Raw genomic sequence first — 18,506 nt, 5'->3', positions numbered from 1 at the left:
AAAACAGTGCCACACTAGACACGGAACAAAGGTACCGGAAGTACGGATCCCACAACTGAAGAGTCTTTGCTGCTTCTCACGTATGTTGCTGTCCCAGTTGAACCACCACTTGCAGTCTTCTACCACTGGAATGATGTGTGTCTTCTTCTTCCTGCTTCCATCACCAAAATGTAATGGTGCAAAAGTAAGATGTTCCTCACTGGGGATGAAAACATAGTGGGTCCAATGTAGCTGTCGAGAAATAGGAATGAAACATACAGTTCTTGCTTGTCAGGACATGCTTGAATCTTCCTGGAGTATTGTGGGATTTGTAGATAGTTTGAGAAACAAATGTGACAGGTGGAGAAGTTGCAGCAAACCAGTGGTTAGTACAAAACAGTTCCTTTTCTAATTATGCTGTCTCCTGAGTGCTCCCTCTTCTTTGGCACATTTGGCATTATCTCATAATATTCCGCCCTTGTAGTAGCAGGCAAAGAAGACATCCATGTGGACAATACGCACTGCTCGGGTGGTGGTGTGCTGACCTGGCATCACAGGCATCCTCGGACTAAGTTGTCAGTTGCGTCCATAGCACCGCACATGACTCTGATGCTGTGTGGCATGGGGCATCTTCTGCCATTGCGTTAGGTTGTGGTGCTGCCCAGAACATAACTCTGAACTGTTGGCTGGAGTGTGTTGGTGCGCAGCTGACAGACTCTGGCAATGGTGAGCAGTCTTGTAGAGACTGTGGCAGAGTGTTGGGTGATAAGTTCTGAGCAATTAGGCAGTGGTTGTGGATTTCGATGGCACCAGTGGCAACAATGACATAGTTACGATGAAGACTCCAAGGCTGAGGTTGACATAGTCTGGGCGCAGCTATGTTGCCCAGCTGGTCACACACCGTGGGTTGGTACAGGCAAGCATAAATGCAGCCACATGTTTGATTTCTCTGAAGACAGTCCAGACACTTCGACATCTGACAACAGATTTTTGTCGTGATAATTCACATGTGTTTTCTATATGTAATCCAAGGTAGCTCTTCATTAAAATACTATCTTTCACATGACTCTTGGTTTCATATGATTAAGGGATGTCTCATCCTCTCTTTCTTATGACATAACAATGCCCTGGAATCCTGTAGCCTCTTTAAAGTTATGCTCTTTGACATTTTAAATGCGAACCAATAAATGCTGTATATGATTTGTGAATGATTTTCTCCTTTTGTTTGTCCAATAACAACTTTTACTGTCATTCAAGTGCAATTCCCAGTGTCTTGTAATGTCATATATTGGTTTCTGTGATTTTTTGTGAGGACTTAATAAAAATAGTGTACTGATATTGTCATTTTCCTGTTTTGAGTGTGGTACATGTTAAGGTAATAATAACTAATTTAAATGAGTTTATGGTTTTAATAATATCTATAGTGACTCATATTTTTTTACTTGAATATTGTGTCATTTCTTTGCAGGCCACAGAAGTTAGATCTCACTTATATTAAGGAATGTTTACTCATTGAAAATTTGGACATTTTCAATAGAAATGGTTTTGAATTTATTATTGATGAAACAGGTAAGTACTGTAATGCATGTAATATTTATTTTATGTGTGTAAGTATCTATAGATGGCTGTGGAATTCGATACTTATAATTTCAATTTTATAATAAACTATCACAGCAAATGCAGAGCTAATGTCTCATTTCTTCTCCACATTATTTTAAATAGTTAATTTCACATGTAGTCTATTATGACCTCTACTTTACCTGTTTTTTTATAAAGTTTAAGTTTTCATACATATATACCTGAAAATTGTGACTTAAATTTACTACCAGTATGGAGGAATAATGTCTGTAACACAATTCACACTCACATGAAATTTATTGGTTCTGTGCTGCATATTTTGTACAAGACAGGGATAATACATAATATATGTATTACGGTTAAAAAGCATCTAGTGGTAGACAGAAAACTGATAAAATTTTCAGTAAAGAATGAAAGGTTAGAAGCAGGGCTAGTTTAAGGGGCACTAGAGGCACCAAATTGCACAATTCGTACATGGAGCTTACAGTAATTAGCAGTGAAAACTGACACAGGTGAAAATGTGCTGGCGTACGCCTTTGCTAGTGCACCAGTCGCCACTAGGAGACATTGTATAGCAGGCGCTGAACTAAGTGTGCCTATGGCAAGAGAAGACCAAGACACACACCCAGGCTATGTGCCGATAAAGCCCCCTGGGCAGTGTGCACATAAGCTACCATCGTCGCCAACCAACCTGTCTCAATCGGTCAACCTAAGTACGTTGCATCTGGACTCAGTTTTCATTGCACCTCATTACGTCACGCGGTGCTCTAGCCTTCCACAGCGATAGTCGTCGCCTCACACATTAGGTAGCTATGCGGGAACGTTAGTCATTGTATATAGTTGTGATATGGACACGGACAAGTTTCAGAAATTAGTACACGTTGGACATCATTGAAGTTAAGTACTCAGTTGGTTCCTGAAATGAAGCGTATTTTAACCACGTGTGCATTTTGTGTTGTAGTGAGAGGAAACTGGCCACCCGCTATATCATACCACCCTCTCCTCATCCAACCAGGGACCACAACGCATGACAGGAGGGCACAGCCACAACAGAAAGCATACAAACTATAACACAAGCCAAACTCAATAAACATGGGTCCACAAATGTTTTGTTTGCATAATAATTTTTAATGTATGGTTGCAAATCGCAACTGACTTCAGTATCAAATATTATCGTAGTTAATAGAAATGTATTTTAAATGTAAATTTTAAATTTCACCCAACACCTGCTCTAACAAGGTCAATATGTCGGCCTCACATTTTGAGCCTGTATTACTGCACTATACTCATCTCTGCAGCAAGTTATGAATTTTTTCAGACCCACCCAGATCATCTCATAAAATCTTGATAAGACTGTACAACTCACCACTCCAGTTCTTCAACCTTATCAAATGAGTGCCGCACACTATAGTTTTGATATAAACACAGACAGAAGAATCCAAAAGACTGAGGTCAGGAAACCTTAGAGGCTAAAATATAGGCTGTGCTCACTGTTAAACCTACACATCTTAGACCATAATGGTGTGATGTATGTCTTACATCAGCAGCAAAATAGACCTGTGCCACATCATGAGCATACCACAGTGCTCCAATGTTGTTCAAGGCTAGGCCGGCCGTGAATGAAATTTGAGCACAATTACATGGGGACTTAATCAGAAAGTTTACATTTCAACTACATTTGTACAAATTAGGACAATATTTCATACTGAAGTTAGTGGTGTTTGTAACCACATATTCACAATTATCTTGAAACAGCTCATTTGCGGACTCGTGTTTCCTAGAACTTTTGTTTTGTTACTGTATACTTGTAGATGTGCCAGTTTTCGCTATTAAAATTTTGATCCACCCAGTGTAAATAACAACAAAATTTAATTGTAATATTTATAGATAAATAAATAGTAAATCCAGTGTGATTCAAAGCTCAATGGAAAAATTTTCATCTGACATCATTCCAATGACAGCCATTGTAGTTTAAATTGGTGCTGTCATCAATAATTGAACACAAGTCCACTGCGTGAGAAGCTTTAATGTCACCAATCAGCTACGGAGAGAGATTATTATATTTTACATGAGTAAAATTTCAAGGAAAGGCAATTAGTGTATGAGGGAGGGGGGGGGGGGGGGGGATTCAAATCGGTTGCTGCTTCTGTGGAAAAAAGTTCTTGAACCGGCTCTCGGTTGAAGATAGCTTGACTGGATTTAGGAAACGTAAATAGATCACCTTCATATGGAGACTCAAACAATTCTGGGCAAATTACTGTAACCATGTGCTTCCCTGGATGTTACTGTTGTGCCAAATCAACATATGGTATAATTACTGGCATAATTTGTTCATGTCAAGCCTTACAAGTTCTACTGCAGTTTCCTTAGTTTCTGTCAAGAAAGGGGTATGTCTCCAAAAATTGTGGATAGCACCTGATGGAATATAAATAATGGAAAGCTAACAACTTACAGTATTCAAAATCAAATTTTTGCTGCGCACTGAAGTGTGTAGTGATCCAAAACTTCTTGGCAGATTGAAAATGCGTTCCAGACCAAGACTTGAACTTGGGATCGTTGCCTTTCATGGGCAACTGCTGTACCAACAGAGCCACCCAAGCACGAGTCAAACTGCCTCAAAGATTTACTTCTGCCAGTATCTTACCTGCTGCCTTTCATTTTTAAGTTCTCCTGCAAAACTTCAGGACGAGCACTCCTGGAAGAAAAGGCCGCTGGACCTGATGGGATACCAGTTCGATTTTACACAGAGTACGCGAAGGAACTTGCCTCCCTTCTTGCAGCGGTGTACCGTGTCTCTAGAAGAGCGAAGCGTTCCAATGGATTGGAAAAGGGCATAGGTCATCCCCGTTTTCAAGAAGGGACGTCGAACAGATGTGCAGAACTATAGACCTATATCTCTAACGTCTATCAGTTGTAGAATTCTGGAACACGTATTATGTTTGAGTATAATGACTTTTCTGGAGACTAGAAATCTACTCTGTAGGAATCAGCATGGGTTTTGAAAAAGACGATCGTGTGAAACCCAGCTCGCGCTATTCGTCCACGAGACTCGGAGGGCCATAGACACGGGTTCCCAGGTAGATGCCATGTTTCTTGACTTCCGCAAGGCGTTCAATACAGTTCCCCACAGTCGTTTAATGAACAAAGTAAGGGCATATGAACTATCAGACCAATTGTGTGATTGGATTGAAGAGTTCCTAGATAACAGAATGCATCATGCCATTCTCAATGGAGAGAAGTCTTCTGAAGTAAGAGTGATTTCAGGTGTGCCACAGGGGAGTGCCGTAGGGCCGTTGCTATTCAGAATATACATAAATGACCTTGTGGCTGACATCGGAAGTTCACTGAGGCTTTTTGCGGATGATACGGTGGTATATCGAGAGGTTGTAACAATAGAAAATTGAAACTTCCTGGCAGATTAAAACTGTGTGCCCGACTGAGACTCGAACTCGGGACCTTTGCCTTTCGCGGGCAAGTGCTCTAAAGCTGTGGGTACCGGGCGTGAGTCGTGCTTCGGTAGCTCAGTTGGTAGAGCACTTGCCCGCGAAAGGCAAAGGTCCCGAGTTCGAGTCTCGGTCGGGCACACAGTTTTAATCTGCCAGAAAGTTTCATATCAGCGCACACTCCGCTGCAGAGTGCAAATCTCATTCTGGAATAGAAAATTGTACTGAAATGCAGGAGGATCTGCAGCGAATTGACGCATGGTGCAGGGAATGGCAATTGAATCTCAATGTAGACAAGTGTAATGTGCTGTGAATACATAGAAAGAAAGATTCCTTATCATTTAGCTATAATGTAGCAGGTCAGCAACTGTAAGCAGTTAATTCCATAAATTATCTGGGAGTATGTATTAGGAGTGATTTAAAATGGAATGATCATATAAAGTTGATCGTTGGTAAAGTAGATGCCAGACTGAGATTCATTGAAAGAATCCTAAGGAAATGCAATCCGAAAACAAAGGAAGTAGGTTACAGTACGCTTGTTCGCCCACTGCTTGAATACTGCTCAGCAGTGTGGGATCCGTACCAGATAGGGTTGATAGAAGAGATAGAGAAGATCCAATGGAGAGCAGTGTGCTTCGTTACAGGATCATTTAGTAATCGCGAAAGCATTACGGAGATGATAGATAAACTCCAGTGGAAGACCATGCAGGAGAGATCCTCATTAGCTCGGTACGGGCTTTTGTTGAAGTTTCGAGAACATACCTTCACCGAGGAGTCAAGCAGTATGTTGCTCCCTCCTACGTATATCTCGCGAAGAGACCATGAGGATAAAATCAGAGAGATTAGAGCCCACACAGAGGCATACCGACAATCCTTCTTTCCACGAACAATATGAGAATGGAATAGAAGGGAGAACCGATAGAGGTACTCAAAGTACCCTCCGTCACACGCTGTAAGGTGGCTTGTGGAGTGTGGCTGTAGATGTAGATGTAGATATTGTGGAAACCTGGCTTAGTCAGAATGTGGGGAATGTTTCCAGAATAAAATTTTCACTCTGCAGTGGAATGTGTGCTGATATGAAACTTACTAGCAAATTAAAGTTTGGAAGGTAAGAGCCGAGATACTGACGGAAGTAAAGCTGGGAGAAGGGGTCCTATGCTTGGGTCGCTCAGTTGGTAGAGCCCTTAACCCGTGACAGGCAAAGGTCCTGTGTACAAGTCTTGTTCCTGCACACAGTTTTAACCTACCAGAGAGTTTCATATCATTGCACATTCCACTGCAGAGTGAAAATTTTGTTCTGGAAACATCCTCTAGGTTGTTACTAAGCCATGTTTCCACAATAGTCTTTCTTCCAGGAGTGACAGTCCTGCAACTTTTGTAGGAGAGCTTTTGTGAAGTTTGGAAGGTAGGAGGTAACCTAGTGGCAGTAGTAAAGTGGTGAGGATGGGTCATGAGTCTTGTTTGGGTAGTTGAGTTGGTAGAGCACTTGCCCACGAAAAGCGAAGGCCCGAAGTTCGAGTCTTGGCCCAGCACACAGTTTTAATCTGGCAGGAAATTTCACTCACAATATAATTTAGAAGTTGATTAATTGATAAGCACATGAACAAAACTGAGAATGTTGTTAAGCTTTTATATGAATCTTTCTTCAGAGCTAACAGAATACATATACACATGGAATGTTGCCAAGCGTGTGTATGTTTGTGGATGTATTATCTCTGAAGAGGGATTCATCCAAAAGTTAGCAATGTTCTCAGTCTCATTTACATCCCTGTTGATGGCTCAAAGTCTCAGTTATATGGTGAATTGTTACCTTTGTTTCATCCAATATTTACACTTTAACTTCTGCTGTACAGCACAAGTTCTGAATTAGATACATAAATGCCAACTGCAAAGGCTAATAATGTGATTTCATAGAATCTCATGTATCATGATATGAACTACGGCTACATAGAAGCAATTAGGGATACAAAATGCATAACGAGCAATTATTTTCATTTTATTATTTCAGCTACATTTATCAATTTGACAATGCCTTACATAACAACACATAAATTAAATTAATTCTTCCCATGGAGTAATTTCTGAGAAATCAAATTGCAAAACAATTCCCTAAAACATTCTCTCTCTCTCTCTCTCTCTCTCTCTCTCTCTCTCTCTCTCTCTCTCTCTCTCTCTCTCTCTCCCCCCCTCCCTCCCTCCCCCCCCCCCCCCCCCCACTCTCCCACTTTTCCTCTCTTCTTTGCCATCGTTTTCATCACCTCAGAGTAGCACTTGTGCCATATGTCCTCTATTATTTGTTGAATATATTCCAGTATCTGTCTTCCTCTATAGTTTTTACACTACAGGCCCCTGTAGTACCAAGGAAGTTATTGCCTGATGTCTTAATATGTTTCCTATCATCCTGTCAGTGTTTTCCATATCTTATCTGTCCATCTAATTTTCAACATTCTTCTATAGCACCACATCTCAAACATTTTGATTCTCTTCTGTTGCGGTTTTCCCACAAATCATGATTCACAACACACAGTGTTGCACTTCAAAAAGTACATTGTCAGAAATTTCTTCCTCAATTTAAGGCCTTTGTTTCATACTAGTGGACGTTTGTGGCCAGGAATGCACCCTTCACCTGTGCTAGTCTGCTTTTTATGTCCTCCTTGGTTCGTCTGTCATTAGCTATTTTGCTTCCAAGATAGCAGAGTTCTTTAAGTTCACCTACTTTGTGATACCACTTTTGATGTTGAATTTCTCATTATTCTCATTTATTCTACTTCTCAATCCATATTCTGTACTCATTTGACTGATTATTCCAGTCAACAGAGCTTGTAATTCTTCACCTTCACTGAGGATAGCAATGTCACCAGCAAATCTTATCATTAATATCTTGTCACCCTGAATTTTAATCATGCTCTTGAACCTTTCGTTTACTTCCATCATTGCTTCTACAACATATAGATTGAACAGCCGGGGCAAGAGACTGCATTCCTGTCTTGCACGCTTTTTAATCTGAGCACTTCATTCTTGGTTTCCAGTCTTATTGTCCCTCTTGCTTCTTGTACATATTGTATATTACTTGTCTTTCCCTGCATCTTACTGCTATTTTTCTCAGAATTTCAAACATCTTGCACCATTTTACAATGTTGAACACTTTTTCCAGGCCAACAAATCCTATAAATATGTCTTAATTTTTTTCAGTCTTTCTTCCATTATCAAGTGGCCAAGTCTCTGGTGCTTTTACTTGCCCTCAATTTGTTTACATTCTTTTGTATGTTACTCTTGTCATCAATTCAGAAGCATAAGCTCTTAAGCTCATTGTGCAGTTGTTCTTGATCTCAAGTGCTCTTCCTGTCTTCGAAATTGAATGGATGTTATTTTTCCAAAAGTCTGATGGTACGTCACCAGTCCATAGATTCTATGCACCAACTTAAATAGTCATTTGGTTGCCATTTTCCTCAATGATTTTAGAAATTCCAATGGAATGTTGTCTATACCTCTTGCTTTTTTCTGTAGTCTCAAGCCTTCCAGAGCTCTTTCAAATTGTGACTTTAATACTGGATACCCTGTCTTTTCCATATTGACTCGAATTTCTAATTACTTCTTATATCAAGCCTCAGACCTGGCCCCCAAAAGAGGCCTTCACTGTATTCTTTCCACATATCTACTCTCTTCTCTGCATTTGAACTGTGGTATTACAATTGCACTCTTAATGTTGCAGCCCTTGCTTTTAATATCTTCACACTTTCTGTATGGCGTTTCAGTCCTTCAGATGATCCCTTTTTATTTTTTTTATTTTTTTTCCCTCATGTTTACTGCAGCCATTTTGCCCTTGCTTTCCTGAACTTCCTATTTATTGTATTCCAGAGATTTATATTGCTGTATTCCTGGCTTTCCTTTGACATTTTTGTACTTACTTTCACCCATTGATAAACTGAAATATTTCATCTGTTATGTTCCTACTAGCTTTGTTTGTCTTTCCAACACATGTAGTTGCCTCCCCCTTTTTCTATTTTATTTTATTAAAAAAATGAGATATCCACTCTTCTGCTGAACTGCCTACAGTATCACAGTATTGATGTCTTTAATGAACTCCAAACATGTCTCATCATTCCTCAGTACACTAGTATCCCACTTCCCTACTGATTCAACCCTACAATTCTCTTAAACTCCAGTCTACCTTTCATCACCACTAAATGTGATTCATGTCTGTGCCTTACAATCCCATATCTGATCTCAGAGTCTGTTTCTGACCATGATGTAATCCAGCTCCAATCTTCCCATATCCCCAGGCCTAATGCTTTAGAAAATATTAAACACATAAAAATAAAAAACAACTTCATCACTTAAGAAATAACAATAAAACATTGTAGTCAATGCCATATAAAAGAAACATGGACTTATAACCAGAAAATTTTAGTACTGAGTATGAAATACACTAAAATACAAAAGCAATGTCATTAAACTATAAATTTAGATAAAAAGAGTTAGCAGAAGCAGACACACTTTCCTTCTTGCATTTATTACATTTCACTCCTTTCACATAATTACATTTCTACTAATTTTTAGAGATATAATACTGTAGTTTTTGATTTTGGGAATATAAATTTTATTGACCTGTTTCATGAAAATGTTTCATGTGACGCACTTTCCCTCAAAATACATTCATCTAGATGATAGTCCCAACCTTGTCCACCCAGAGATACTGTTGATTTCCCCCACGTCCGCCACAATAGTGTTCCTGAAATCTCCCCCCTCCCCTTTTCTGTAAGCTCAGTATTATTATTAACACTTTTAAGAAAAGATGAGGTTGCTACTCACAATAAAGATGACATGTTAAGCTCCAGACAGGCATGATAAAAGGACTATTCCACATTTGAGCCTTCATCCAAAATCTTCTTCAGAAAGGAAAATACACACACAACACACACACACACACACACACACACACACACACACACAAATTCACTCACATTCACACAAGTAAGCACACCTCATGCTCATGATTACTATCTCCAGCTGCTCCAGCCACATTGCAATTGTGTCACATCGAACAGGAGCAGCAATGTGGAGTGGGACGGGGAAGGGAGAGGGGTGGGTGGGGGGAGGGAAATCAATGCTACCTGGTGGAGAGCACAGGGAGTAGTTGGTGGCAGAAGAAGAAGGCTGCCAGGCACAGCAACGTGAGGCTCCATGCTCATGATTACTATCTCCAGCTGCTCCAGCCACATTGCAATTGTGTCACATCGAACAGGAGCAGCAATGTGGAGTGGGACGGGGAAGGGAGAGGGGTGGGTGGGGGGAGGGAAATCAATGCTACCTGGTGGAGAGCACAGGGAGTAGTTGGTGGCAGAAGAAGAAGGCTGCCAGGCACAGCAACGTGAGGCTGTGGGGAGGGGAAGGGGGTGGAAAAGGAGAGGAATGGAGCAGGGGGAAAAACCATTGGATGCATTGGTAGAGAGTGGCAAGGGGACATGAAATGGGAGGATGTGGTAGGACAGAGGAAGTGGAAACTGTTGGATGGAGGGTGTGGGGCAGTAGGTTACCATAAGTTGAAGCCGGGGTGATTTCAGAAGTGGAGAACGTGTTTTAAAGATAGCTTCCATATGCTTAGTTCAGAAAAGTGGTGGAGGAGGGGAGGCCTCAGATGTCCCAGGTTGTGAAGTATCCACAGAAATAAAGCATGTTAAGCCACAGGGTGGTCTACTTTGCTCTTGGCCACAGTTTGGCAGTGGCAATTCATTCTGCTGGACAGCCAGTTGGTAGTCATAGCAGTATAGAAAACTGTACAGTGATTGCAGTATAACTGGTATATGACGTGGCTGGTTTCACAGGTGGCCCAGCCTCTGATGGAGCAGGATAAGCCTGTGACAGAACTGCAATAGGAAGTGCTGGGTGGGTGGATTGGGCAGGTCTTGCATCTGGGTCTTCCCTCCAGCCACAGGCTCAGTTTGGGGTGGCATAGGGATGGACTAGAAAGTTGTGGAGGTTGGGTGGGTGATGGAACACCAGTTTAGGAGGGTTGGGAATGATCTTGGGAAGGATTTTGATGCTAGAAAACCAAAGCACAGACAAAGGCATTATTATTATTTACAAGTAAAGAGTCCACCTTCTCCTATCAATCACTTCTAAACTATGTGATTATTGTTCACAAGGCCTGTGGCAGTTGGCAAGCCACACTCACCTGCTGGATTGTATCAAATTGCGAGCACCTCAGGGAGCTCATTCCCCATTGACTGGGTAAGGTTCCAGAGCTGAGGTGTAGTTTACATTGCCAGCCATATGCAAATGTAAGCTCGTTGCATGCTTCAGTGACAACTATGCTGTGAATGTTGAATACTGTATGTCACAGGAATTGAGGATCTTGGCTTAACCTTATGGAACATGAGGATATGTAGCCTACAATCACAGCAATGTGGATAGGTTATGTGGTATTAACACTCAGCCAACTAAGAAAAGTCTTAGTTCAGCCATCCTGAACTCATACTATGTAAGATGAGACATAATAATAGTAACAGAACATAGATCAACTGCTGTAATGTGTTTTTTATCATAAGGAGGAAGATAGTGCTTTAGAATAGTTGTCACCTTTCCGTAGTATGTTAGCTACACTGAAATTGCTGAAACTTCCATGAAATGGGACGCAACTAGTGGAAACTGCAACCTTGTATCCAGGAACACTGACTTGGTGAATATCCGATCATGACAAAGTTACAGAAAATATTAAATTTTACCAAAGGTGTTATCGACCTAGACGCCAATGACCTGAAGGAAGAATGGGAGACTGATGAATACACTGTGTATGTGACATAAAGAAAGGTCAGTGGGGAACTATAAAAAACAGCTCCATTTATTTTGAGTTTTAATATGTTTGTTTTTCCTAGGGTAGGTCAAGGCAGGTTTTATCTGCTTATGAGTCCATTGCTACATACCAAACCTTTTACAGTAATTTAAATGCAAGCATTCTGGACACATTACAGTGGCATTTTAGGGTCAGGCAACTTACAGCAGTTGTGGCAAAGCACACCATGAACTTGGCGCCATGTTTACATCTCCATCCTCATGTTAATTGTTATAGAATCAATGCTGTTTGGAGTCAGAATTGTCACATTTACTTGGAAGAGAAAAAGATTCAAGAAATTAAAGTGATAAGGTTAATACTTGCAGCAAAGTGAAAAAGACAAAACTGCCTACCTTGCAATGTAATGTGTGACAACAGTGAAAAAACTGCCAGAAATAGTTAGCCTGTTGACACAGATCGAGGCAATTATTGAGAAAGAAAATATATGTACATGTCAATGCTTGTGCTTGTATCGAAGTTCATTAGCAAAAAAGTAGCTTATCTGCTCCAAGCAATTAATGAAGCCTTTACTTATGAATAGTATACAGGAAACTGCACCCACACAAAGGGCAGACAAAGATAAATCTAATAGCGCTTGTACAGTAGTTAAATCACCGCCTTCGTCACCAAGAGATAAACAGGGAATAAGAAACAAAATATAAGAGACTTAGTCCATACCTGTCAGATCATTCAACACCAAGTTTATCTGATGGATCTGACAATATTTCAAAAGATTATAGAACTGTGAAATTTGTCTGGTGGAACCACCAAGTCTCTCATCCAATCCACCATCCACATTAAGTTTCCCAACTGCAGAAGGATTAAGGCAAAGACAAACACAAAGCTCACTGGTAAGGTGGCTCTCGTATTGTAGTGGGGCATAAACATTTCAGGACACATGAAAGGAACTGAAACTCATTGCGCATGTAAGTCGCCTGTGCTTGAGTTTGCAAGAAAAACGTATTAAATTCACTGATGCCCTTGTGCTAAGGACCTACATTCTTCACCACAAGAGTGACCTTACTGGGAAGAGAACCAAGGGAGGGGTAGTACTGTTTGTGAATAATGCATATCGCCCCACTGCTATACCCCTTTTTACTGACTGGGAATTCAAATGGGAGAATGATGTATGATCTCCATGCTTACCACCACAAGACTCATTAGATTATGGGACTGTCAAAGATCTTGTAGTAGAACTGCCCTGTACTATTTCCTCCTGGGAGAAATAAAGGCATGTAAGTATTATGTGACCCATCCTGTACTTTCCCTGGGGTTTGAGTTTTAAATGGGCTCATGAGTTTTAAATGGGCTCATGATGTCTCGAGTGTTGTGTATCCACAACACCAGCAGCCACACACATTTTGACACCGTTACTGGGTCAGCTTCAGCCAAAGACCTCCCTTATGCTCTCTAGCCCTTGTGGTTTCTGTTCAGAGTGATATTCTGAATGACCTCAATTCCAGCAAGGCACTTCTAACTCTGGATCCATTTACTAGCTGAAGCAGTCTCCAAAAGGGAATTATGCACAATCTGGAGGGCACTGGAGCAGATGAGACATGATCAGACTGCAAAATTCCTCAACTGATATGACTCCTTGTGTGATGGATGGCACACTCTGGGCAGGCTGTAACACTCGCACTTCTTTCCCTTCAATGCCTGGCCAAAAAACATGTCTGCTTGCAGCATTTTTGTGTATAACAAACCCCAGTGGTCCATGTGTAATAAATGCATAACCTCACACTGAAGGGCAGATGGAGCTACAACCCAGGGAGCAGTGTCCTCTGTAGTTAATGGCAGAACTCCATTCCAAACAGAAAGACAATTTTGTAATTCAAAATAAGTTCTTAGAGGATCAGGAGCATGGCCTGGAGGTTTATTTGCCAGCTGTGTTGCACAAAAGAAATAACTTTACTTAGAACAGGACCTGCAGCTAATGTGACTGGGATTTTACTGGAAAACCATCAAGAACATTTTAGCTTCCATGTCTAAATGAAAACAAAACAATGCCTCTTTATCAAATTCTGGACCCAGACCAATCGGCAAACATGATAAGGCATCAGCATTTGCACGTTGTGCCGTAGGTCGAAAATGTATCTCATAATTGTATTGTGACAGGCAAAAGCCCCCCACTGTAAGCAGTGTGTGGCTTTGTCCAACAAGACTGCTGAAAGATTAAAAAGAAACACAAGCAGTTTTTGGTCTGTGATCAGGTGAAACTTAGACCCTTACAGAAAACTTATGTGATTGGTCAAGCTTTTTTATCTATTTGAGAATAACACAGTTGCACTGAATTTAAGGTTTTAGAGGCACATGCAATAGGGTGTTCTGATCCGTCCACATACCTATGAACAAGAATGGCGTGAAGGCCAAACTGAGATGCATGTGTTGTTAACACAAGCTATTAGCCTGGCTGAAAAGTTGCCAAATAAGAGGCCGACTAAAGCTTAGATTTCAGCAACTTGAATGCCCAGTGACAAGCCAGAGACCACTCTAAAGCAACATCTTTAAGTAATAATGCTTGGAGTGGTTGTGTTACAATAGTAGCGTCCGATAGGAATTCATAATAGTACACAATTTTGCCTAAAAATGTATGTCATTCGTCAGTGGATATGGGGTGCGACAACATGGCAATAGCATCAGTATTCTGGTGTAGTGGTTTAATGCTAGTATGTGACACTTCAAAACCCAAATAAATAGAAGATGGTTTAGGGAGTATGATGATTGTGCAAATGTTCCTCTGTAGAGGCACCAGACACTACTATGTCATCTAAATAATTGATACAGCATGGGACAGATGTGATAAGTTGTTCTTGAAAGTGTGAAAAACAGCCGGTCCACTTGCCACACCAAAAGGCAAATACTGGTTTGATAAAGCCCAAATGGTGTATTGATAATTAGAAGGCATTTAGATTCCTCGTCTAGCAGCAGCTGTAAATATGCATCTGCTTAGTCAGTCTCTGAAAGATAATGCCCCCCCCCCCCCCCCCCAATAATTTTGTTAACAGCTCTTCAGGTCATGTTAAAGAATAGGTATTGATGATTGTCTGTGCATTAATTGATTTTTTAAAATCACTGCAGGGTCCTGTAGGTTTGTATACTATCACCAATGGTGTTGACCATTCCCTGGAAGAAATTAGTCAAATAACATCATGGGATTGATGATGATCCTAATTTTGCTTTACTTGATCCCATAAAGTTACTGATATTGGACAGGTCTGGAAAAAATGTGGGCGTGTAGACTGTTTCATCATAATATGAACCTGAAATTCTGTTGCACGTCCCAGCCCTGGAAAAAATAGAGAGGAAAATTTGGTACAGAGAGCATCTGAGTGTTGATATGCAACTTGATCAGGAACCAAATGCATTTTGCCATCAATGGAGAATCCAAAAAGCTTAAAAGTGTCCAAACCAAACAGATTTTCAGTGTAAGCATTCTCCTCAACTAGTAATGTTAATGAACGAACGACAGCAATGTAAGTCACAGGTGCAAAAAAAGTGTCCAAGAATGGGAATCTGTTGTTTGTTGTAACTCACCAGCCTCCTTGATACGGAAGCCAGAGAGGAAGAATCCAAATCCACATAAGACTGAGAATTCACCAAGATTGCTGCTGTATCCATGTCCACTTGCATTCTCAGTGGTTTGTTAAATACATGCACTTCAGTGTATAACATGCTTGGAAACACCATCACTCCTGACACACTGTTCTCATCCATTTTTGTTCCATCCTCCCTCAGGTTCGGAAGGGAGTTACACAAGCAATGTGTCCATTTTTATGGAGCCTATTACATGTTGCCCAGCACTTTACATATAATGGACAACACACAAGTGGGTGGTGGATCCTTGCATTGCGGTCTGTATAGTCATTAGTTCCAACAGGGGGCTCAGCTTCCAGGCTGCACATGCAGTAGTGTTGTACTAGCAGGCTGCGTGGGCTCTTGTGGCCAAATCAAGCACAAACCTCACGTGCAAGTTATGAAACAATGCACACACAAATTTGGTAGTTACAGTACATGGGAATTCGGAGAAACAAATTAGCAGAAATAGCAGCCAAGGATACCAGATTAATGTAGTGTGACCTAACATTCTCTTAAATGTCTGGCTTGCTCCTTAAAATGTTAGAGAGGAGTTTTCATAGTCTCATCAGGGTGGCAGCTTTGTCCACCTTGTACGTGATAATCCAGCCACATATACCTGTGTCATTATTTTAGCCTTTTTCTTGTGTTGTCCGTGTTACATAAGGAAATTTGGGAACATTTGACCAAATTGACAGTCTGTTGAAGATTACATGTTAGTGTGAATGTGCAAGTGAACTTCAATGAGACTGGGAGATAGTGAGTGCAATATTACGGAAGATTGTACTGGACTTCTTTTTAATGTTTTATAAATTTTAACCACATTCATTTGTAATTATTTTAGCATGGTTACTGATAATTGCACAGCTGGGCACAGGCACGTGTGCACTCTCTCTCTCTCTCTCTCTCTCTCTCTCTCTCTCTCTCTCTCTCTCTCTGTCTCTCACACACACACACACACACACACACACACACACTGTTCAATGTGGTTTTCAGGAGCCTCAAACACCATGTCAGCATTTCATTTAACAGAGACAACTGCCCACATACCCATGCTTCAGCTGAATTGTGCCACCAGCCTACCGTATTTTTCCCAAATTTGGGTACTTCGCTTTCAATAACTGCATCACACATCCTATTTTTCCCCTTTATGGTAAGAACCAACACAGCAACAAAAAGAAAACCAATACATAACTGTAATTCTATTAATGCCAATCTTGCAAACTCTATACCTAACAGCAGTTCTCAGGATGGGGGTAGGGAGTGGGGAGGCGCAGCAAATAAGTCATAAGTTGTGCTTCATAGTCAAATAATATTTTGAAAATCACGTGCCCCTTCTTATAGAACACCAAAAATGATCTCTAACACACTTAGCCACAAACTCATCCCATCTTCACAGAAGCATACTTTCGCCATGTTGTGTTACACGCATACAGTTGTACTTACAAAATTAATGGCAGGCTTCATATCATATATTTTGACTACAAGAATCAAAACTATAAACCAAGTACAAAGATATTTTCAAAGCTCGCGCTTCAATTTCTTTGACAGTATCTATTCTGGTGCCTTATATAACCAATTTTGTCTCACTATGTAACATAATACTGCATAATATAATACTTCATAACATAATAGTATCTAATCAGTAAAATGGTGATACCTTTTAATTATCTTATAAAAGTAATACACAGTACATTCTTCATTCTGTGAATGAGGATACCATTTTGGTCAAAGCTTACAGGAGGTATCATGGTCTGTACTATACCCCAGCTTCTCCCCCCCCACCCCACCCCCCACCCCCCACCCCCACCCCCACCCCACCCCCCACCCCCCATCAACTCACTACTCACCCCTAAAAAAGGAGAAAGTTTTGAGATATGGTGTCACTGGAGTACCTTAATATCAGTTCGATAATGTGATTTAATTGAAAGTGGAAGCAGAGCCATTGAATATTTTAATGAAAATAAGATAAATGAATTTTAACAACGCTGTGAAAAGGGAAGTTGCTACTCACCATATAGCGGAGATGCTCAGTCACAGGTAGGCACAACAAAAGACTGTCGCAAATAAAGCTTTCAGCCAGTAAGGCCTTCGTCAAAAATAGATCTCTCTCTCTCTCACACACACACACACACACACACTTACTCATGTAAACGCAACTGCAGTCTCAGTTGTGTGTGTGTGTGTGTGTGTGTGTGTGTGTGTGTGTGTGTGTGTGTGTGTCGTCTATTTTTGACAAAGGCCTTACTGGCTGAAAGCTTTTTTTTGTGACAGTCTTTTTGTTGTGCCTATCTGCAACTCTGCTATGCGGTGAGTACAACTTTCCTTTTCATAATAGTATTACATTCCATCCTGGATTTTCCATTGTTAGATAAATGAATGGGGCATATTTGAAAGACAAGACAGATTTTGAAAGGGCTGTAGTGGTAGGAGCAGGGAGAAAGTGGTAAAGTACTAGACTGAAATTACTTTACACATTTTACCAAAAAATAATTTATTGCAGAAAGATTGGGTTTTAATATTAAAGCTCCCTTACTTCACAATACAGTTTCCAATGACACCATGCTACAGAAATAAGAGCTTAACAGTTTAATGGCAATACACATGAAATCAAGCTCAAATTTCAAGTTTTACACACTGACTGTAAATCATGAAAAGAAGGTTTCGAAACTGACATCAGTTTCACAGAGCTTGGATGACAACTAGACAAGTTAGAGCTTGACCTGGGAAACTTAGCTGTGCTTTTGCAAATTTTGGCATATCCAGTTCCAGAAAAATGAACTTGCACTTACCATTTAAATTATTAATTCTGTAAAAGGCATTATAGCAGAGTTCAGTGCAGTGCACAGATTTTTAAAAGAGCAGCAGTAATTACTTAACTTCAGCTAGTGAACACTTTAAAATTTAAGCTTGAATAGACAAATACCTTATAATGTAACCTGAGGCACAGAACCTTTCCAAACATTACCTACCTATAGTAGCTGATGCATCTCATTACAAACAGTGGTAGTTCCAAGAAAACAGTAGTGACCGCTCAGAATCAAATAATTAAGTAATAATTACCTTTGGCTAGCTTACAAGATGACAAACCGACTAGCTTA

General features: G+C 40.5%; 1 protein-coding gene across 3 annotated transcripts in view; it reads left to right on the top strand.

Moving 5' to 3' along the window:
• LOC124605473 (mismatch repair endonuclease PMS2) overlaps positions 1-18,506 on the top strand; it is a 153,941-nt gene that overhangs the window by 103,694 nt on the left and 31,741 nt on the right. For all 3 annotated transcript variants that reach the window (XR_006978649.1, XM_047137181.1, XM_047137180.1), the window contains one exon: positions 1,448-1,548. Coding sequence is in view for 2 of the 3 variants with exons in the window: in XM_047137181.1 (XP_046993137.1) it covers positions 1,448-1,548 (101 nt within the window). In the remaining variant the exon portion in view is untranslated. The remainder of the gene's footprint in view (positions 1-1,447; positions 1,549-18,506) is intronic.

The sequence above is a fragment of the Schistocerca americana genome, chromosome 3 (assembly GCF_021461395.2).
Source record: "Schistocerca americana isolate TAMUIC-IGC-003095 chromosome 3, iqSchAmer2.1, whole genome shotgun sequence".
Lineage (NCBI taxonomy): Eukaryota > Metazoa > Arthropoda > Insecta > Orthoptera > Acrididae > Schistocerca > Schistocerca americana.
Note: the sequence above shows the minus strand (reverse complement) of the source record. Positions and strands in the feature narration are given on the sequence as shown.